Source organism: Cervus canadensis, chromosome 12, assembly GCF_019320065.1.
Source record: "Cervus canadensis isolate Bull #8, Minnesota chromosome 12, ASM1932006v1, whole genome shotgun sequence".
Lineage (NCBI taxonomy): Eukaryota > Metazoa > Chordata > Mammalia > Artiodactyla > Cervidae > Cervus > Cervus canadensis.
Window position 1 is genome coordinate 57,805,471 of NC_057397.1, and position 23,752 is coordinate 57,829,222.

General features: G+C 41.7%; 1 protein-coding gene across 1 annotated transcript; it reads right to left on the minus strand.

The window, feature by feature from the left end:
- Positions 1-4,226: 4,226 nt before the first annotated feature.
- Positions 4,227-19,423, minus strand: CTHRC1 (collagen triple helix repeat containing 1). The gene is made up of 4 exons (XM_043483883.1): positions 19,112-19,423; positions 13,738-13,959; positions 11,776-11,992; positions 4,227-4,942 (listed from the first exon to the last, which is right to left on the minus strand). The coding sequence occupies exons 1-4, from the start codon at positions 19,259-19,261 to the stop codon at positions 4,800-4,802; spliced, it is 732 nt and encodes a 243-aa protein (XP_043339818.1). The 5' UTR covers positions 19,262-19,423; the 3' UTR covers positions 4,227-4,799.
- Positions 19,424-23,752: the final 4,329 nt, after the last annotated feature.

The window sequence follows — 23,752 nt, forward strand, 5'->3', positions numbered from 1 at the left end:
TGTAATGTCTCCCATCTGTTGTAATACATCATAGACTGCTTATAGCTGTTGTTCCATCACACTCTACTTGGGACCAGAAGCCCAAGGGCACTCTTGTTATTTTGCTATTGCTATAGGCTCCAACCAAACCTTTCCGGGTAACTGGCCATGCTCAACTCACAGATCTGTCTCTGAATTAAAATCCCTAAAGCCTGTGTCTGTAATTGTTTAGGGGTGGTAGGTCAGGAGTGTCCTTGAATTTTGTAGATAATCCAGGCCCTTGCACTTTGTCTGTATTCACCAGCCACCCCCGTGCAGTCACATGAACCAGGAGCACAGGGCTGCTACTTTCAAATTGGAAAAACACGGAGGTTAACAGGATATTATCAACATGATAGAAGAAAAAGATGTCTCTCAGAGTACACAGCTGCCACAGGGCCCCACATACTACTGGATGGCCTCCTCAGAATCACCCCCACAGCTTTCTCTTCCCCCATCCTTGTGTCCTAACATCTCAGCTCCCGGGGGTTTCCTTGTCCTGAGATGGCAACAGAGACATCAGTGACTTATTGGACAGAGCAACTTACAATCTGAAGGAAGGTCCTAGACCCCCACTGTGTATGGCAGACGGCAGACAGGACTGCTAGCTGGCAGCAAGCCTCACTACTCGGGGAGAAAGAGGATACTATTTACAGGGGGGAAATGATGTCAGATTGGCTCATTAATTACCAAGGAAACCAGCAGCTGGGGCAGAGAGCAAGCACAAGGGCAGTTACTAATTAAGCCCTATAATTAAGAGGATTGGAGAGTCATGCAAGTAAAGCAGGGATCAGTTGAGCAGAGAATGTACAGAGAGCAAAAGAATGGCCATCTTGAGTGGCCTGACCATACATCATAGCAAGCATCTTTTCTGACCCCGAGGCTGTGAGACTGGAAATCAACTACAAGGAAAAAAACAACCCCAAACACAAACACCTGGAAGCCAAGCAATATGCTACTGAATAACCAAGAAGTCATTGAAGACATCAAAGAGGAAATAAGAAGATACCTGGAGACAAATGCAAACACAACAATCTTAAAAATGCAGCACTTGGCAAGGCCCTGAGAGTCACCTCAGGTGCTGGGAGCTGTCCTCAGGCAGCAGCAAGAGCACGGGGACATTAATCACTCAGCTGCAAGGCCCTGAATTCTGCCAACAACCACGTGAGCTGTGAAGAGGACCCCAAGCCCCAGATGAGACTGCAGCCTCAGTCACCAATTTGATTTCAGCCTGGTGATGCCCTGAGCAGAGGACTCAGCTAACCTGTACCAAGATCCTTGATCAACAGAAGCCTTGGGATAAACCCATTTCCGTTATTTAAAATACACAGTCTTATCTTCCCTGGTGGCTCAGAGGGTAAAGAATCTGTCTGCAATGCAGGAGACCTGGGTTTGATACCTGGGTCCGAAAGATCCCCTGGAGAAGAGAATGGCAACCCCTCCAATATTCTTGCTTGTAGAGTTCCATGGACAGAGGAGCCTGGTGGGCTACAGTTCATGGAATCTTAAGACAGTCGGACACAATTGAGTGACTAACACTTTCTCATCTTCTAATTCAGCAGAACCGTTGTTGTGTCCCCTGGTGGAAGCTTTCGCTTATTGGATACTGAGATCTCCAGACCTGCAGAGCTCAAAGTTGTCAGGACAGGAAGCAAAGAGCCTGCAAACGGGTTATTAGATGTAACAGTGAGAGAAGCCACTCCCACTACTGCTGCTCGTATTCTGGCTGCAGAAGCAAGAGCACCTTTCTGATCCAAAGAACACACTGCACCTGTAAGACAGAACCCCATCCTTGCAGGATGCTGTCTCCCAACTGGTACCATAATGAGACCTCAGTAAGCCATTCTCCTTTTGTTTAGGCCAGTCATTTCCAGGTGGTGGGGGGATGTGGTAAGACCAGTCAATTCCATGGGGCAAGCCCCATCGCTGCACTTCTTTGTTGTGGTGTGAAGTTTCTCGATCATAAACAATGCTGTGCAGAGGGTAAGATGGTAGATAAGGCATTCTTATGAGTCCACGGATGATAGTACTAGCAGGAAAGGTCAATCTGTATCCAGAATATATATTTCCGTGAGAATGGCTCTCTGCCTCTCCATGATGGAAGTCCAGTGGAATCTGCCTGCCCTTAGGTGACTGGCTTGTCCGCCCTGGGAATGATGCTGTATTAGGGGCTCATGTTGGACTCTGCTGTTGCCCCGTTAGTTGCCCCATTAGGCACCCAGCACTCACACTACCCAGGCCAGCCTTAATATGGGAAATTCCATGTTGTCGAATCCATACATCGCCTCCATCCTAGCCACCACAGCCTCTCTGATTATGGGTCTATTGAACTACCACTGGAGTGCTGGGCAAAGAAGCTGACTCACATCCACAGCAAGTTATTTTGTCCACTTTGTCGTTAAGAGCCTCCTTTGCAGTGGGCGTCCTTTGGTGGACATTCACATGGGACACAAATGTCTTCACAATCTGTGCCAATTCAAAGAGATCTTACTAATGTTCTGGTCTCCACTCAAAATGTCCTTAATCCCAGTCTCCATTTGTCACAATTTTTACCCACCTTGGTCAACTTCTACCTATCTTCAACGTTATTTCATCTAGACCTCCTGTCACCCACTCTTCCTTTCAAGGTCATTCTGAAGCAAATTCCAGACATCATGTCACTTTATCTTGAATATTTCAGTATCTCTAAATGATAAGCACTATTTTTAAATAGTCACAATACTATTTTACACCACAAAATTATTATCCCAAGTAGCCAAATAAAGTCCAAACATTGAAAGGAGTCAGTATCTCTCAAATCTCTTCCAATCCATGTTTTTCTTTTTCTCTTTTGTTGCAATGTATTTATTAAAGAAACCCAGTTGTCTTTCAAGTTTTCCATAGGCCTGATTGGCTGACATGTCGATTAACATATTCTTCTATCCCCTGTATTTCCTAAAATTTAACGGTTATATCTGGAGGCTAAATCAGGTCCAGGCTTGATTTTTTTTTCTTTGTAAAACAACTTCCTGGGTGGTGCTACGTGCATTCCTTAGGGGGCACATAGTCTTTCTCTTATTTTGGAATGTTATCCGTCACTGATGGCCATTGCCAGAGCCCTTTAATCGTGCAGGGTTGAAAAGAGTGATATGCTATCACTTTCTTCTTTTGTTATGTTTATGTATACCAATGTATTACTACACACACACACACACACACACACACACACACACGGAAGTTTTCTCTTCATCAATTTGGATAGCCAGAAATACAGTTCATGTTGAGAAAGCAGAACAAATGCTTTGCGTTCCACTCCCCTGCCCTAAATTTCAAAGTAACAAATCGAATTCCTGGAATCCACTAAGTTGACAAATGAATTTTAATATTATTATGAACTCATGCATTTAAACATAATATCTGATGTGTTTCAAATCATTCCAGTTATTGTCTTCATTGATGCTTAATTTGTATCCTCTCTGCCAGTGGGAACCAATTCATGTTGGCTCTTGGATCCTGTTGTCATTCACAGTTGCCAAGATGTTCTAGGCTCATATCGTACATTTCCTGCCCCAGAGCTGAAATCACCCATTCCTATAAGGAACCTTAGATCCTTATAGTATGAAATGGCATGTAGAGATCACAATCAGAGTATTACTAGTTTGGTCATTGTTTCCTAGGTCTTTTAAGTAATCAAAGTTAGGAGATTCTGTTAGTTTTACAGCTTTATTTAAGATAAAGTAATTTATGAATTCATACTGACACTTCCAAGTCAAGCCCAGAATTTACTTAACCTTATCAGTATTACACCTATATTTCTTTCATCATGAACTCTTTCTGATCACCTTGGCTAGAAGTGATAGGTCTTTCTTTGAATTACACCACCCCTTCAACAACATTCCTTGCAATCAACAGAGTAATCTTTGATATATGCTATTTTTGTGTATATCCTCTCCTCCCTACCAAATGGTAAGCAACGTGAGGCTGGAGTCCACATCTCTTTACTCTTTGTTAAATAAAGATTTCTAAGGTGCTAGTATTAATATATTTCCTGGCACATAAATGCTCCTTTCTCTTTGAATCTCTTAAAATATGGAACAGTACTATACATGTACTAAATTTAAAATAAGATTGTTAAATGGATAAATACAAAGTCAGGTTTATCCTCAACTTTCCAGATATAAAATACCAGAAACCCTCCTTTTAGTAGCAATCACATTAAAAATAGCAAGGTTGTTTGAAATAAGTTTTATTTCACAGATATAAAACAATTCTGAACATTTACAACTTGTACAAAGACTGGTAGCTTTTATATTTTAAAAAGTGCTATACTAAGAGAACAGGAAAGAAATGAAGACCATAATAACATTTCAAATTACAGGTATAGGGAATGGGAAAATGAAGAAAGTATTTTAATTAACTACAAAATCTCAAAACTATAATTTTGATTGAAGGAAAACAAATAATACTGGATCTAAAAACAGTGTGAAATCACACTTTGGTCTGTAAACACATTTAGTCATGTTCTTTCACTCAGAAGTACAGGCAAAAGGAAAAGTACAGGCAGAGGATGAGATGGTTAGATAGCATCACCGACTCAATGGACATGATGCTGAGCAAACTCTGGGATATAATAAAGGACAGGGAAGTCTGGAGTGCTGCAGTCCATGGGTGGCAAAGAGCTGGACATGACTTAGCCACTGAACAACAACAGCAAAGTACACATAAAAATTATCTAAGGTGTCACTAAAGCAAACCATTCAAAGGTATAATAAAAAAGAGGTAGGGAACGAAAATGAAAAGATTTACTTTGGGAGCTCTTCAATAATGATGCGAGACACCGAATTCCACCCTGTAGAGGCATCTCCTTTCGGGTAATCTGAGCAAGTACCAACCCAGATAGCAATGTCCACTAGTCCAGCACCAATGCCTTCACAGAGTCCTTCCACTGCAAAACAAAGATGAGAGTTACAAATCTCTTTGGAATAAACAGGCAAAAACTTTCAGCTCAATTTTATTACTTTAGCATACTAGTGATTAAATCAAGTTAATGTACAGTAAGTTTAAAATGCTAATATTTAATAAGGGTCTCATAAAGATAAGTTCTCATTTTCCTAGTACGTAAGTATTTTTAAGAGATGTATATATATATCCAGGGCTTTCCTGAGAGCTCAGTGGTGAAGAATCTGCCTGCCAATGCAGGAGACACAGGTTTGATACCTGGTCTGGGAAGATCCCACGTGTCACAGAGCACCTAAGCTCACAAGCCACAACTAGTGAGCCCACGTGCTGCAACTGAGGCCCATGTCCCAAGAGCCTGTGCTCTGCAACAAGGGAAGCTTCCACAATGAGAAGCCTATGTACCATTACTAGAGAAAAGCCTACACAGCAACAAAGGTCCAGCACAGCCAAAATAATAAGTGAATTTTAAAAAAATTTTTTAAAAAAGACATATACATATCCATTCTATGGTATAAGCTCACAGGAAATTTTCTTTGAGGTTTCAGCCATAAATTTGTTTACTTACAGAGATGACCTAAAACAAAAAAAGCAATTTATTTATGACTAAATAAAGGAAGCCTACATTTATTTTTTTTCCTTTGGCCACACCATGTGGCTTGCGGGATCTTAGTTCTCCGACCAGAGGCTGAGCCCTAGCCACTAAGAGTGAAAGTACCAAGTCTGAACCACCGCACCAAGCCTACACTTTTAAAAACCAAATGTTGATGCAGGGAACTTCCCTTGTGGTCCAATGGTTAAGAATCCATCTTGCAATGCAGGGGACGTGGATTCGATCCTTCACCAAGGAACTAAGATCCCACATGCCCCAGGGTAAGTAAACTGCTGCACCTCAACTACTGAAGCCCGCATGCTCTGGAGCCCATGCCGTGACTAGAGAGTCTGTGCACCTCGACAAAAGATCTCACATGACGCACAGGAAGATCTTGTGTGCCACAACTAAGACTCAACTCAGCCAAAAAAATAAATAAATATAAAAAATTAAATAAAGTTGTATTTTCTTAAAAAAAAAAAGATGTTGATGCAATATGTAAGCTTTTTTTTTTTTAAAGAAAGACCTTTCCATCTGAAGAAAAGAGCACTGGAAGATGAAAATGCAATTCTGAATATAAACTGAATCAGTAATTTACATAACCATTTGGGACAAGTTGTTACACCTGAAGCCTCCATATTTTAATTTTCTATCAGCAGACCAAACTGAAAACACCTTATAAAAGATCAAATTTTAAGTAATTAAAATAATGTCTCATTTTAAGAGTTAAAAAAATAAAGAGAGCCCTTTCCTATATATACTTGACGGTACTAAGCAGAAGAAAGGACTTCTATAATGTCAAAAGAAACCCTAGCATACTCATTATACTAGTCCTTCAACCTGGAATCCCGTTTTACATAGAAATTCCTCCACAGTGAAAAAACAAGCTAACTAAATCCTATTTTTCCTCTGTGTTTTGTTTTTTGCTTTATAAACATGTGCCTTTTCACAGGTCCTCCAGACTTTCACATACTAATATATATATATAACCTGCATTCCATCTTATCAAGCCTCTTCTCCAATATTAAAAAAATAATCCCCCTACTGTTCATTTTAATAGGCAAAAGTTAAACCCCTCTGATGTCTGTGTCAGGGGAAAAAGGAACCACAGGTTGGCAGATTCTTTAAGAAAACGGTCCTGACACATAAGTGGGGTGGGGATGATCGAATGTGACTGGATCGTCTTCCTATTTGGTTGAGGTTAGTATGTTCAAGCTGAGCCCAGGGATGTAGGCCTGTAACAATCTGCTTCTACCAGCTGTGACATCAGTGAATTGAAGGCAAGTCCTACTGAATCCAGGTACCTGTCTCTGGTTCAAGACCCTTTCCAAGTTAGAAGAACTAAGCTGTGCGTGCCTGCAATACCCATGGCCTAGAAATGTGTTCACTTCCCTCCACAGGTCAGACAAGGTTGGGTCTGGCATCATCCTCACACAAGGAGAGTCAATGATCACTTCATGGTCTTTAATAAATAAAATAATGTTTTTTGAATGAATGAACATTTTTTGCTGTAATAAAGTAGTAATAGCTTAGTAAGCACCTAAAAGATGTTGAATTAAAGGTCCTCAACTTGTTTTCCTTCTAGATACAGGTAAGATGATATTCTAAACTCTGATGGGCATATTTAAGGCTTAATGTCATCCTCTGATGTGCAAAATATAAGTGTATTCCTTTTCTTTCTCTCAAGAGAGTATCGGTGTGCAAGGAAAGTAAATTCACTATTGAGGCAACCTTTAATTCATCTTAAGACAAAATTTGTCATGAATAACAAATTACTTCTGACATTTTACCCAACTGATCATACCAAATGAGTTTCTATAACGTGGTTGGTAAATGCTATGTTAAATAATTTATGAAGTGTGTGTATGTATAGGTGACAGTTCCTAGGCCTGAGGGCTTACATAATAGCAAGATATTAACATAAAAACTTTAAAAATAATACAATAGTAAGTTGCTTACATAAACTACTATTTTATTTTTATTTATGGATTTCATTTTTTAACTTTTATTGGAGCATAGTTGCTTTACAACATATCTTTTGAACTTTATAATTTAACCTTTAAAATGTAAGTATAGTTCAGTTACAATGCTGGGCCACTCTCTGCAGTAAGTACCACAAAGTGACTCAGTTACACACATTCTTTTTTTCCTATTCTTTTCCATTACGGTTTATCATAAGATACTGAACATAGTTTCCTGTGCTATACAGTAGGACTTGTTGTTTATCCATCCTATATGTAATAGTTTACATCTGCTAATCCCACACTCCCAGTCCTTGCCTCCCCCTTGGCAACCAAAAGTCAGTTCTCTATGTTGGTGAGTCTGTTTCTGTTTTGTAGATAGATTCATTTGTGCCATGTTTTAGAGTTCACATATTAGAGATATCTTATGGTATTTGTCTTTTTCTGACTTAGTTCACTTAGTCTGATAATCTCTAGATGCATTCGACTACTATTTGAACACATACCACTTCCTAATCAAATTTTAGATACCAAAATATTTAAAATTTTAGTGACTGCTTCTCATATGAAAAGCACGTCTCCCTTTACAGCACAGAACTTAGTGAAGAGGCTTTTCATTCTGATCAAACCTGTCTTGAGAGACAAGAGCATGTCTTGGCGTCTGTTCACCAGGACACTGATTCTCCTGTTCAGGTTACTTTCTTTCCCTGGGCCTTCTGTATGTGCAGAGAGAAGAGGTTAAAATATCTTCTTTATGTCTTGAGGATACTGTGTGGATTTGAAGAAGAAAATGGAAGGAATGCCCTTGATTCCTTAGCAATAAATGCGCTATATTAATTTGGGGATCAGTATCTGGCTTGGATCCCTAAGAATGCCGAAATATTTCTTCTGATTAGCAGTGAGGGTATCTCTTCTCTTCCCTCTCCATTCTAAAGTATAAAATCAGAGAGAAATTTTCAAGTAATCTGGGAAATGAAGCTAGTGATATATACACCTTGTGATTCTCCTGGTACATGGTGTTAAGGTAGGTCACCCCCACACCTCACTTGCCACACACACACACACACACACACACACACACATACACACACACACACACACACAACTCAAGAAAGCAAAAGAACTGTCAGTCAAATACTGATAGTGGTGTATCTGGGTGATGACATTAATATTAGGTTGATGCAAAAGTAGTTGTGGTTTTTCATTGTTGAACTTTGCCATTAGATATTGGAATACATTCTTAAATAAATGTGGTTATGTTAGACATCATTTTAATGTGCATTTCTCACTTTATGCTTTTTTGCTAATGACATTCAGTTCAGTTCTGTCACTCAATCATGTCCGACTCTTTGTGACCCCACGGACTGCAGCACGCCAGGCTTTCCTGTCCATCACCAACTCCCGGAGCTTGCTCAAATTCATGTCCATTGAGTTGGTGATGCCATCTAACCATCTCAACCTTTGTCATCCCCTTCTCCTCCTGCCTTCAATCTTTCCCAGCATCAGGGTCTTTTCTAATGAGTCACTTCACATCAGGTGGCCAAAGTACTGGAGTTTCAGCTTCAGCATCAGTCCTTGCAGTGAACACCCAGGACTGATCTCCTTTAGGATGAACTGGTTGGATCTCCTTGCTGTCCAAGGGACTCTCAAGAGTCTTCTCCAACACCACAGTTCAAAAGCATCAATTCTTCAGCACTCAGCTTTCTTTGTAGTCTAACTCTCAGATCCATACATGACTACTGGAAAAACCATAGCTTTGACTAGACGGACTTTTGTTGGCAAAGTAATGTCTCTGCTTTTTAATATTTCTGTCTTAGTTGGTCATAGTTTTTCTTCCAAGGAGCAAGTGTCTTTTCATTTCACGGCTGCAGTCACCATCTGTAGTGATTTTGGAGCCCAAGAAAATAGAGCCTCTCACTGTTTCCTTTGTTTCCCCATCTATTTGCTATGAGGTGATGGGACTGGATGCCATGATCTTAATTTTCTGAATGTTGAATAATCACTTATTACTTGTAGTGTATTTTATATGTATTTTAGATTATGGAAATGATGTTAGACAAAAATCAAGTTCGAGTGATTTTCTTATTCAAGTTCAAATGGGTCATAAAGCAGCGGAGACAACTCGCAATATCAACAATGCATTTGGCCCAGGAACTGCTAATGATCATACAGTGCAGTGGTGGTTCAAGAGGTTTTGCAAAGGAGATGAGAGCCTTGAAGATGAGGAGTGTAGTGGCCAGCCATTGGAAGTTGACAATGACCAGCTTTGATGATCCTCTTACAGCTTCCCAAGAAGTTGCCAAAGAACTCAATGTCGACCACTGTACAGTCATTTGGCATTTGAAGCAAATTGGAAATGTGAAAAAGGTTGATAAGCAGGTGCCTCATGAGCTAACCAAAAATTTTAAAAATTGTCATTTTTGAAGTGTCATCTTCTCTTATTCTATGCAACAACAACGAAGCATTTCTCAATCAGATTGTGATGTGGGACGAAAAGTGAATTGTATATGACAACCAGCAGTGGCCAGCTCAGTGGTTGGACCGAGAAAAAGCTCCAAAGTACTTCACAAAGCTAAATTTGCACTACAGAAAAGGGCCTGGTCACTGTTTGGTAGTTTGCTGCTGGTCTGACCCACTACAGCTTTCTGAATCCTGGGGAAACCATTACATCCAAGAAGTATGCTTGATGAAAGTGAAAGTGTTAGTCGCTCAGTCGTGTCTGACTCTTTGCGACCCCATGGACTGTAGCCCATCTGGCCCCTCTGTCCATGGGATTCTCCAGGCAAGAATACTGGAGTGGGTGGCCATGCCCTTCTCCAGGGAATCTTCCCAACCCAAGGATCAAACCTGGGTCTCCTGCATTGCAGGCAGATTCTTTACCATTTGAGCCATCTGGGAAGCCCGAGAATTGATGAGATGCACAGAAAACTACAATGCCTGCAGCTGGCACTGGTCAACAGAATGGGCACAATTCTTCTCCATGACAATTCCTGATTGCACATTGCACAACCACCACTTCAGAAGCTGAATGAATTGGGCTACAAAGTTTTGGCTCATCTGCCATATTTACCTGACCTCTTGCCAACCTACTACCACTTCTTCAGGCATCTAGAATTTTTTGCACAGTAAACACTTCCACAACCAGCAAGAGGCAGAAAATGATCTCCAAGAGTTCATCAAATCCCAAAGCACGAATTCTTACACTACAGGAATAAACAAACATTTCTTATTGGCAAAAATGTGTTGATTATAATGGTCCCTACTTTGATTAATAAAAATGTGTTTGAACCTAGTTATAATGATTTAAAATTCACAGTCCAAAACTGCAATTACATTTGCACCAACCTAATGGTTTGTTCCACTTCTACTTTTTTGTAGCTTCTAAACTTTTTCAATGAACCTTAAAATACAATGAAACAAATCAACCCTCCCCCCCCAAAAAAAACATAAAAACCCCAACAGTTTTACTTTTTTTTTGTTTATCTGTTTGGTTTTTTTTTTCGGTTGTGCGGAGAGGCATACAGGATCTTCCCAACCAAGGATGGAACCTGTGCCCTCTACAGAGGAAGCATGGCATTTTAACCACTGGACCACCAGGGAAGTCCCAGGTTTTTTTTTTTTTTAACAGCCTAAGTAACCACTGGTTTAATCGAATGTTCCTTCTCTCATACCAGTAGAAGCAAGCAGAGAATACAGAAACAATATAGAAATGTTCTCTCACAGATGCAGCAGACTGTACCTACTATTTTAAAGAACAGGCAGAGAAATCAGCCTCCTTATCAGTCTATGCTAGTGTTCTCAACCTTGGAGGACATTAGGATAACCAGGAGAGACTTGGGAAGTTCTGCCACGTGGGATGCAACCAGACCTACTAAGTCAGACTCCATAGAAGAGTGGTACCCAGGCATGGCGAATTTTCCAAGTTCCCCAGCTGAACACAAGGTAGGGACAAGGTTGAAAACCACTGCTCTACGGCATTACTGGCTATTTTGCCATTTCGTCTAACTCAGTGATTTTCAACCTTGTGATCTTTTTAGAAAAAACGCAGCGGCTGGGTTCTAACCATGAGATTCTGATTCAGTTGATCAGAGATGGGATTCAGGCATCCACCTATTTTTTAAAAAGATCTACAGGAAATTCTGAAGTGCAACCCAGGTGGAGAACTATATACACAGAAAGCCTGTGATGACCTACCGTCAGAGTGGACTCAAAACTAATCGTGTCGCTAAAGATCTGAGGCACATTCTGCAACGTCACTATTCTACGTACCAGAAGAAGTGCGATGAATATTAATTGTTGAATTCAATTCAGGGCTTCCTTGGTCCAAATAAATTATGGCTTCAATAGGAAGTGGCCCTGAACACTCAGCTCCATTGAATGTGAAATACCAACGCTGACAGCATGCACTTCTGCATTTTAACCGAAGTGAGCCGCTGAACAAAACTCTCAGGGCACTGTTCGAACGCATCTTTGTGAATGTACATTCCTATCACAAACACAGAAATAGGGTTTAATTAGCATTTTCATTTTTAATTAAAAAGATGCTTTCAAACTATGTTGTGAATTTTATTCAACTATTCTTTTTCCCAAAGTACATTTAAAAGGCTTAGCTTTTACAGAGGCAAACCAGTTCTCTGCAAGATGGTAAGAGACACTGATATTAGAAACTCTAAGAAAATTGAAATATGGCTTTCTTAGAATTATTCACTCCATTGAGGGTATCTCTCAGTTTTACAAAAACAGCCAGATTTCAGAATTTTAGACTAAACCAATCTATATATTTACTTTTCTTTTTCTTCCAAAATTATTTCCTATATTTTGGATGCTACAGATAACAGCAGTAAACAAAATGGAATCCCTGCCATCATGGAACTTACATTCTAGACTAGCACTGCCCATATATATTACTCTGACCTGTTTCATTTCAAGCACCAGAAAACAGTATCAGGAGTAAAGTGCAGGCGGGGTTTTTAGTCTTTAACTCTATGACACACTGATAAGACTGAGGGCTTTTTCCTCTAACTGGTCCTTGCAAAATTTGTCTGCTGACTCATGGTGCTACTATCTTTTACTTGCAAAAGGCTCCCAAGCCCATTCTGACCACCAAAAGGAAACTGGAAACATATTAATAATTCAGAATCCATAGGGAAAGTTTTTAAAGAGAACTCCACCAGCAAAATTTTGATGAAAAGCAACCAGTCTATAATGTCAAGTGTTCAAAGAAGTAGGCAACACTTTAACAAAATGCTTTCTAAGAAATCATATATGAAAGTATAACTGGTCATAGTCACCAAACTATGAAAGCTAAATGGATATTCTATCACACAGAAATCAAATCAAGACCATCTCAAACATTTTTATAAATAACAGAGCAGACACTAAAGAGGTAAGATGAGGAGCAGGGAAAATATACAGGTTGCTACTTAGAACCTGAGAGTTTTTGGAAAATAAAATTTCTTCTATTTGCCTGGTGGTAGTAGTGGTTAATATCAAGGAATAATATATTGTGGATATGGAACCATGTGTAGAGTTGGTCAACAAAAGAAGAAAGAGGCTTGAAATGGCACCAGCTTCAACTCTATGCCATCCAAGGGACTTGCCAGTTACTTTGGAAGCAAACACTAAACAAAGTGATTGAATCATTAATTCAAATGCATGGCAAGACAGGCTATTTTGAGTAATTTTTCTTCCTAAATATTGCTGAATAATTTAAAATGATCACTGTAGTACATCTCTAGCCCATTCTACTCCCATAGGCCAAATAATTTTAAGCTGGGTCTGCTACCCAGAATAAGGACAAATACCACTGGACTTCCCACCTCTAGATAATTCCAATCATGCAGTAATTTCTTGGAGATTTCTTTCCACCTTTATGTCTGGAACCACAGCAGAATTTCTTGAATTAATTTAAATTCACTTTAGGACAAGAATGGAAAGTTACTTACTGTCCAACCCAGACAGTTTCCATTGAGAAAAAAAAAAAGAGTAAGTTATTTTAAGTGTTCTTAGGGTTGAAATAATTCAGTGACGTATTTGTCTCAGAAATACCTTTATACAATTAATTCTGAAGTTATCAATTTTTTCATTAATTCTAAGTTGAAAGTCACATGATACCCATTACTTAATATTTTTTGTCTTTTAGGAAAAATAAAATTTCACCTAAAATGATCACTCAACTATGAAAACCTTTAAGTTTTATTTCAACTTTACAATAATTCAGACTAGACTTACAGCAATTTTTCCAAGATCTATGCCATAATTCAGTGAACTCCATGAACACTGCTTGTAGTTAGGTGTCCAGGACTCCTCGAAGACTTCCCTCAGGCATTCCCCCTTCTCTCCTTTGAATCCATCTCGACCTGGGATCCCGGGGGTACCAGGGATGCCATTGGCCCCGGGGCTCCCGTCTCGCCCAGGCACCCCCGCCGGCCCTTGTAGGCACATGCCATTGTACTGCAGCAGAAAAAAGAAAGGGGGAAAATCTCTCACCACCTCAGATTCAAAGACTTAGTCTGATTAGAACTGCATTTATTTTGAGCCCTAGGAGTCAAGAATCCCTTCGACGGGAACCAGTTGCCAGTGTTCCAGATAAGTCAATAATGTATATATATATACATATACATGTACATATGGGGTTTTAGTTCCCTGACCAGGGATCAAACCTGCACCTGTAGCATTGGAAGCTCAGAGTCTTAAACACAGGACCACCAGGGAAATCCCATATACATAAAGAACTGATTTTTAAAGTTATTCCTAAAATATTGGAATTTCTTTCCTATTCTATTTTTTTTTTTTTGCACAGACCTTACACACACACACACACACACACACATCAAACAACAAAAAAGAGAAAATATTTTCATTTGTCTGCTTTTTCCTACTGCTCATTGTCAATTGATGTTTTAGTCACGAAGTCATGGCCAACTGTTTTGTGACCCCATGGACTGTACCCCACCAGGCCATGGGATTTCCCAGGCAAGAATACCGGATTAGGTTACCATTTCCTTCTCCAACTGCTCATTAAAAGTATACGTAATTTTTAAATGGCTGTATTCCAAAGTGAACATAATTTGATATAACGCTTATTCTTCTAACCTTATATATTGTAAAGGAACTGGATTTCAGAACTACAGTTTTATGCAAACATTGCACTAGTTTGGGATTGCTAAGTCTTTATCTACGTAGCTTTATTCTTTTTTTGGAATTATTTCTCTAAGATAAATTCTTAGAGATACAATTATTAAATAAAATCTTAACTCAATACTTATTTCACACTGGCAATATCTCTAAGCTGGATAAGCAAACCTTCTTCTCCTCTTATTTTCATGTGGAGGAAGTGTCACTAGGGGAACACTTCTGGCCTCCAAATCCACCTAGCCCACCCTGCCAAGGAGTAGGAGTATGTGACTTCATTGCAAGTGTCCATTAGTTAGTCTTTAAGAGGGGAACAGTAATCTATCAAAAAATTTTTGGTAACTTGATTTATTTATTTGTGGTTGTGTTGGGTCTTCATTGCTATGCAAGCTTTTCTCTAGTTGCAGCGTGTGGGGACTGCTCTCTGGTTAAGGTGCACAGGTTTCTCACTGCAGTGGCTTCTCTTGTTGCAGAGCACTGGCTCTAGGCGCACAGGCTTCAGTACATGTGGCTCATAGGCTCAGTAGCTGTGGTTTCCAGGCTCTGGAGCACAGACTCAACAGTTGTGCACAGGCTTAGTTGCTCCGCGGCAGGTGGGATCTTCTCTGATCAGGGATCGAACCTGTGTCTTCTGCATTGGCAGGCGGATTCTTTACCACTGAGCCACCAGGGAAGCCCCTATCAAACTCTTAAGTGCTATGATTCTCTCTCTTTCTCTTGGGGAGTGGTGCAGTAATATGATGTAGAAGTTGAGCAAAGGATTCTAGTCATATTCTCTGGATTTTAATCTTGGCTCCACCACTTACAAGCTATGTGAGATAGGACAAGTCATTGAACACTTCAATGCCTGTTTCCTAATCTAAAACGTGGGGGAAAATAATAAAGATTCTTACCGCGTAGGAGATTTAAGTGAGATGATACATAAAATGTGCTACAGCGGTACCTGGCACGCAGTAAATATTATATTTTTCAGCCATGATTATTCTTATTATTCCCCTAAGACTGTGTGAGGCAGTTACCCAGGGCACCAGACCTGGGGAAGAGAGCATTAGCAAACTCGCCAGCTAACACACATAAGCCATGAGCCACACACAGCAAAACAGTTGCATCAGTGGTAAAACTGCATCTCCATCGGCCTAATTCTCATGCCTATTCCTGAACTGGTCCATTTATTAGACCCTTCAAGCCCCAAACCCAATTTATTTAAAATGTTACTTTAAAATCCCTATTTGTATAAATGATCTGATACTATCATTCTGTATAAATCTACTGTCCAGTGAGAACAACAACAAAAAAATCAAATTACATATTAAAATAACTTCAAATCTTATTTTTGAATTTTAGCATCCAGGATTGGATATGGTCATATTATAAAATTCAGGCACTTCCCTGGTGGTCCAGCAGCTAAGACTCTGAGCTTCCAATGCAGGGGGCCCAGGTTTGATTCCTGGTCAGAGAACTAAATCCCATATGCCGAAACGAAAGACCTTGTATGCCAAAACAAAGATGGAAGATCCCATATATGGCAACTAAGACCCAGTACAGCCAAATAAATAAACATGTTTTTAAAAAAGTCAATAATGACACTACCTAGAAAAGGTCCTTATTATCTAATGTTTGCCGATCAATCTCCTCACATCACCAATTTGAGTTTTATTTTGCTAAATGATTTTTGTGACTTCCACCACTGATATTTTCCTGACTTCAAGCAAAAAACAAAAAAGAGACACTTCTATGCATTTGCTGCCAGAGAAATAAGAAATGTATTGAACAAATTGCAAAAGTATCTGAAGACATGCCAAAGTACAAAACATTATAGTTTGGTTTATTTTATGCTTAATTTCCATTTTTTTTGTAGATATACTTTAATCTTATTTTGTAGATTGATTTAGTAGATATACTTTAATTTTCACTAAGTAGATATGTTACTTTCAGTAGCAGATATATGCAATATTCAGACACAGATTTCAAGTGGGAAGGGAGAAATAATAACATTTCTGGTATTTAAAAAAATTTTTTTCACTATTATTTCCCTGAGAGTAAGATGTTACACAAAGTTTTATTTTTCTATATATAAATTCTCAATGGGGGACAAAACTGGATACCGGGATAACAGAGGCTGCCCAGCAATGTCTGAAGACATTTTTGGTTGTCACTACTTGGGAAGGAGGGATTGCTATTGGCACTTGGTAGATGGTAGTGAAAGTCGCTCAGTTGTGTCCAACTCTTTTCGACCCCATGGACTATACAGTCCACGGGATTCTCCAGGCCAGAATACTGGGGTGGGTTGCCTTTCCCTTCTCCAGGGGATCTTCCCAACCCAGGGATTGAACCTAGGTCTCCTGCAACGCAGGGGGATTCTTTACCAGCTGAGCCACCAGGGAAGCCCAAGAATACTGGAGTGGGTAGCCTATTCCTTCTCCGGGGGATCTTCCTGACCCAGGAATCGAACCGGGTTCTCCTGCATTGCAGGCAGATTCTTTACCAACTGAGCTTTCAGGGAAGCCCAAGATGGCCGGGATGTTGCTAAGCATGCCAGATGCACAGCGCTGTCCCCACAACAAAGAACCTCCTGGCTCCAAATATCAACTGTGCTATGGTTGAGAATTTTTATTCACCTTCTTAATCTAAAAAACTGCATTGAGAGACCGCATAATTTTACTGAATTCGGTTCCACGGGTTTTAATCTGTCTTCTTTCACTTTGAAATGCTAACCCAGCACATGATCACTACCATGCAGGGCTTCCACTAAGGTCTGCGGAATGGACCCCTGTTTCTTTCACTGGCCACCAGGGGGCAGAGCTTGCTGGACGCTTGAAAGGAAGGCTTTGAAAAACCCTGTACAAAGAAGCTGCTTTATAGAATCTGTTGAAACGTTAATGACTGCGAGGATTCTTTTCCCCCAGCAAAACCAAATCCAATCTACAGGATGCACCTGAGCCTGGCTGCACAATAAACTTTTCCAAGTCGGGCCAGAGTTGTGGGAAACCTCAGGTTCTGTAAATCCTTGGAGGGAAAGGAAAAAAATTGCTAGCTTTATAGGGAAAAAGGGTATTTTGTGTATCGTAACTACAGACTCGTAAAATGCAGACTGCACATGAACCACATTCATTTGGTACAGTTTAAAACAATTTAGACACTCAAAATAGAACTATAGCCCTGAACACATAGTCTGCTTTGTGGAGGAAAATTACATAGTACATCACCAAAAAGTGCAGTGTGGAACGGCAGGAATCTTTTTCCTGAGCTTTTGAATCTGGCATAGAACTAGCAGCCAGGGAGCTTGGTTTATTAGCTCAGTTTACAATGGCAGCTTAAAAAATTCAAAACAGTTTGTTTTTATTTTAAAATTTAAAAAATGCCCCTTTTATGTCCTGCAATGATTGTATAACCCATATTTGCTCAATGACTGAAGTTTATTACATGCCAAGGAATGTGATAGATTGGAAAGGATCATTCTTGCTGCAAGGGCAGAATACCACTCTGCCCTCCAATGGGTTTGCTGACTTTTAGAGGGTTTTAAGAGCTTTACGCAAACAGACCTGCCCATAGATTAGTCCCTCAGAAATCACTTGGGTGACTTCCCTGGCAGTCCAGTGGTTAAGATTCCCCACTTCCAATGCAGGGTACATGAGTTCATCCTTGGTCAGGGAACTAGGATACTGCATGCCATGGGGGCCACCAAAGAAAGAAAGAACTTGGGCTATTCATTGCTCTCCTGGGAACTGTCTGACCCCTCAGTTCAGTTGTCATGCTCCTACCTGGTGGCACAGGCTGAAGACCCAGCGTGTCTGGAAGGACTGACTGCCCATCTGTCTAAATACAACAATGAAATGGGTCCTTGGAGGGCTAGTGCTGGGCCCCTTCATTTTCTCTTCTGATCATAAACCCTCTGAGCTATTCCTGGCCCAGCTGTGACAAAGTAAACTGCAGCACATACTCCCTAGGAAGATGACCCAACATGACTCACTGTCATCAAGTTACAAAGAGTTGGACCGATACTGGGTGAGGGTTGTTATTCTATCCCGCTGGCGGACGTGGCCACCAGCCCCAACAAAGGACACGTTGCAAGTCCCTGGCCCAGGCCCACCCAGGGGATTAGCGAATCCAGGGTCTCGCAGACAGCTCCTTGGCCTACGTTCTAACCTCCCAAGCTCCTTATTCTATCCTCATTGCAGCCCAAACCCTCTCCGTCTCTGGAGGCGGGGGACGAGCGGGGGCGGCGCAGAGGTCAGAAATTATTGGGCGACTCCTTGTACTCCGGGCGTCCCACCCAACCCACGGCGCATCTGTGGTCCACGACGGCCCTCTCAGACCAGTCTCCCTTGCGAGTTCCGGGACTCCACCATCCGCAGAGTCCAGGTCCTTTCTTACCCGCAGACTCGGACAAACGGGACCCCCAGGGGCAGGCAAGCCCCCCATCCCCTTCCCTGGCCCTGCTCCGCGGCTCTGTCCCCTCCACCCGACTCACCAGGTCCACCACCTCCCTCTGCCGGAGCAGAGCCTTTTGCTTCCCTTTGGGCGTCTCGGAGGCGCTCGACGGCGCCCGCGGCTGCAGCAGCAGGAGCAGCAGAAGGCCAAGGAGCCGCCGCGGGGAGGCGGCGGGGCCCTGGGGGCGCATGGCGCGCGGCGGCCCCGGGACTCACGGAGCTGGGGAGGAGAGACCCGGGAGCCCGGACGACGTGATCACAGTCTGGCCCCGCCGCGCTCCGAGGCCACCGCCGCCGGTTGCATGAATGCGCCTTTCACTCGCACGCTTCCCTCTCTCCCCTCTCTCCCCCCTCTCCCTCCCGCCCCTCCGGACACCAGAGTTTCCATCCAGTAATAGGTCGGAGCCCCCACCCCGATCCCGAAGTGGGGCGGGCCGACAGCCGAGCCCGCCCCGTCCTGCGGCCGCCCCGCCCGCCGGGACCCTCGCGGGGCTGTGCGGACCGCGTGGATCAGTCGCCGGTGGAGCGGGGGGAGGTGGGCGGGTGGGGTGCAGAGGCCAGCGAACCACACAGGTGGAGGCTTTGAGGACAGCCTGGAGATAGATGGCAAGGCTTAACTGAACACTGTAGAGACTTTGGGTCCAGGAACACCTGGATCAAACCCTGGCACCGTGGACAAGTTCTTTTTTTAGGAGATGACATTTGGTGGGGGGAGGATAAGAGAGATGAGAAGGAATCATAGGTATCATCGGATTCAAAGCATTTATCCTACTACCTCTGAATACATCACCCCAGGGACCCATGACTCAAAAATTAAGAACCCCTGCTTCATAATGAGTCGTAAAACTTGCAAAACTCTAGGAACCAAATAGTCTTGCATACACACTCTCTGCCCTCTTGGCAATCCTGTGGAAATTGAAAGACCCTGATGCTGGGAAAGATTGAAGGCAGGAGAAGAGGCAACAGAGGATGAGATGGTTCGATGGCATCACTGATTCAACTGACATGAACTTGGGCAGGCTCAGGGAAATGGTGAGGGACAGAGAAGCCTGGCATGCTGCAGTCCTTGAGGTCACGAAGAGTTGGACACAACTTGGCAACAGAACAACAACAACTGCTTGCCCCATTCACAGATGAGAAAACTGAGGTTCAGGAGGCTAAGCAACATTCAGTGGTAGAAGTCACCCTTGACTTCTCATTGATAATTATCCTTCTCTAACCTCTTCTGTCCTCCTTTGTCCATTCTGGAAGAAACATCCTCAGATACCCTGGTCACCCACCAGCTAGGGTCAGGCTGAAGTATGAGCAACTTTCCTCACCTCTGGCTGCAGTCAGGCAGGACAGAAGTGTTGCTATACCAATAATAACAATGTGGCAGTTTCCAACAGAATGGTGAGGCTACTGAGGCCAGATTCAGCAGCAGGGTTCTCTTTACAGACCCAGCCAGGTTCTGGGAAGTTATGGTGGGCCCAATAGATGGATATCAGTGAGAAGGAATAGTCTAGCAGAGGAGCAGTTCAGGGCAATTCTAGGATTGCTCATCTTGGGCCAGTGACTAATCTCAAGTAAGTTCCATTCCTGTTTGTTGGAAGAAGCAAACATCCAAATGGGCTCTAAAGCCAGGACTGGCTGCCTATGTGGGGCCCAGTACAAACTAAAAATGCTGGATCCTTTGTTAAAAAATTATTAAGAATTTCAAGATAGTGGTGACAGAGCAATCCACCAGGCATGGGACCCTTCTCAATGCAACCACATGGGTTGTTTACCCGTGAAACCAGCCCTGCGTGAAGCTGATGTCCTTATGCAGCCAAACCAGTGTGGTGGCGGCAGTCCACGGGCTGGAGAGGAGAGGTGGGCAACACCAGAGAATCTGTCTTCTATTCAAGCACGGTTCTTGCTGCTGTTACCACCACCCAGTGACTTCAGATGGCCCCTCTCTGTGAGGTCAAGATTGGGGTTTCAGCAATTAGCCAATACTGTATTAGCATCCATGCATTTTTTTTAAAGAATTTTTTTGGGTGTGGATCATTTTTAAAGTCTTTATTGAACTTCTTACAATATTGCTTCTATTTTATGTTTTGGTTTTTCTGGCCATGAGGCATGTGGATCTTAGCTTCTTGACTAGGGACCAAACCCACACCCCTTGCATTGGAAGGTGAAGTCCTAACCGCTGGACCACCAGGGAAGCCCTAGCATCTATGCTTTTTTAATCTACACATTCACATAGCTAATTAAGTTACACTGTAAGGCAAGTAGACTGGATATCATTGTCTATTTTTCAAAGATAACATATAATAATGTATAAGTGCTTTACAACATACAAAGGGCTCTCACATATCTGATCTCCCAGATCCTATAACTCCATGGTTTTGCAAAGTCATTTACACTACTACCTCTGAAATTTGAGTTTTCTTGGTTTAAAACTTAGACCCATTCTAACTTCATAGGTTTTAGTTCCAGTTGGGGATTATGGATTAGTTCAGAGTCCCAGGTGCTATTTCCAGAGTGATCCTTCCCAAAGATTTCCAAGTGTATACATATTTTCTGTTCAAATATTTGTTTTTTTCTATTGAGCTATTAATGTATTTCTTTTTTTTTATTAATGTATTTCTTATCTGTTATAAAAACTCCTTTAAGAGTGACATCTTTAAAATGTTTAATCTTCCCATTTAGAGACATAATATAGCTCCCTGTTTTTCCAAATCCTCATTTATGCATAGGTAAAATTTTTCTTTATATAGGTCTTATGTATTCCTCATTCTGGCAGTTATGTATTTTGCTGCTGTTGCAAAGGGAATCTATACCTCCATGCTGACTATATTATTGTTATACTACCATGTAACAAATTGCCAGAATCTTAGTGACTTAACACAACACGAATTTTATTACCTCCCATTTTTGTGGGTCAGGAGTCCAGCACATGTTAGCATCGTACAAAGCTGAAGTCAAGGTGTCAGCTGAGTGAGTCCTTATCTGGAAGCTTGACTGGGGAGAGATACACGTCCAGGCTTCCTTAAGTTGTTGGCAGAATTCATTTCCTTGTGGTTATAGGACTGAGGTTCCTGCTTGCTTGTTATCTGTTATCTGGGGATCATTCTCAGCTTCTAGAGGACACTGTCAGGTCTATGCCACATGGCCCCCTTCCATAGATCCTCTGTCACACTTTGAATCTCTGACTTCAGGAAGGGTGCTGTCTTTTTTAAGGGATCAAACAATTAAGTCATGCTTGCCCAGGATAATCTCCCTTTTGAGTAAGTCAAAGTAAAATGATTAGGGAACTTAATTGCACCTGCAAAATCCCTTCTGCCACATAATGTAACAAGGGAATGACATCCATCATATTCACAGTTTAGCTCATATTCAAGGAGAGGGGATTATATACCATAGGACAGAAATCTTAGTGGTCATCTCAGATTTCTCTCTACCACGTGTATCAACTGGCTATAGCTGGAACTTTTGATTTTTATCACTTGCCTCCTTATTGTTCTTGTGCCTGATGCACAGTGAGGCTAGACAATACTGAAATGTGGAGTTTGGAGAGAAGAAAGGTTTATTATAGGGCTAAGCAAGGCAACCCACTCCAGTATTCTTGCCTGGAGAATCCCAGGGACAGAGGAGCCTGGTGGACTGCTGTCTGTGGGATCACACGGAGTCGGACACGATTGAAGTGACTTAGCAGCAGCAGCAAGCAAGCAAGGAGAAGGGTAGCTCATACCCCCAACCCCACTGAACACCCTGAAGGGTTTCAGCAAAGCCTTTATAAAGGCCAGGTGAGGAGGGGCTTTCCAGGGTATGTGGTCAGCTCATGCACAATTCTCTGATTGGCTGATGTTTAGGTAACAGAGTGGTTAACGAACATTATCAGTTCTTAGGTGCCAGTAGGTCTGGGGGCTATGTACTTGTAATCATCAAGTAGTTAATTTCTTCTATTTGGTGGTGGTCTTTAGCATCTGAAAAACTCTGGAAATATGCCTCAGATATTATTATCTGGGTACTTCAGAGAGGAGCTAGAGCAGAGGATACGGGGGAAGGGCCCACCTGGAAAGCCCAGTAGGGTCCTGTTCAGTTGCACTTATAGAAAGCAACCAGCCTGGTGGATGGCAAGACCAGGAAGGCCAATGGAAGTATTCCAGGGACTTCCCTGGTGCACCAGTGGTTGGGACTTTCCTTCCAATACAGGAGGTGAGGATTCAATCCCTGGTCAGGGAGCTGGGATCCCACATGCCTCACTGCCAAAAAACCAAAACATAAAACAGAAGCAATGTTGCAGCAAGGTCAAAAAAGACTTTAAAAATGGTCCACATCAAAAAAATCTTTTAAAAAAGAAAGTATTCTAATCACACTAGAGGTTGGAGTCAGCCAACAGAGTTCTATATTTCTTTTGTAGGAAAACAAATACAGGCAATTCTCAGCTTTTAAACTGGTTAAGCATTCACATATGTCTCCATCACCCTTTGCATGCCAGGTGTATCTTTGATGCATCAGTTGATGATAAGCATTTCAAAGTATCACATGATCACTCCCTGCCAGTCAAATTTTTCATTTCAGCAGCATTTCTATCTTTGTAACATTATTTGTGCAATTATTTGACTTTTTTTTTTCTTTTGGTATTTTCTTCTAAAAAAAGAGCAGGAAAAGAGAAAAGTCGTGATATGAATAAGCGCTCATAAAGAGTATAGTCG

Excerpts from the sequence above, each read along its gene's own strand:
- CTHRC1 (XM_043483883.1), bottom strand. The coding sequence starts at position 19,261 with ATGCGCCCCCAGGGCCCCGCCGCCTCCCCGCGGCGGCTCCTTGGCCTT. Across the intron at positions 13,960-19,111 it reads AGAGGGAGGTGGTGGACCTG|TACAATGGCATGTGCCTACA; the intron begins GTGAGTCGGGTG and ends TTTCTGCTGCAG. Across the intron at positions 4,943-11,775 it reads TATTCATCGCACTTCTTCTG|TGGAAGGACTCTGTGAAGGC; the intron begins GTACGTAGAATA and ends TTTGTTTTGCAG.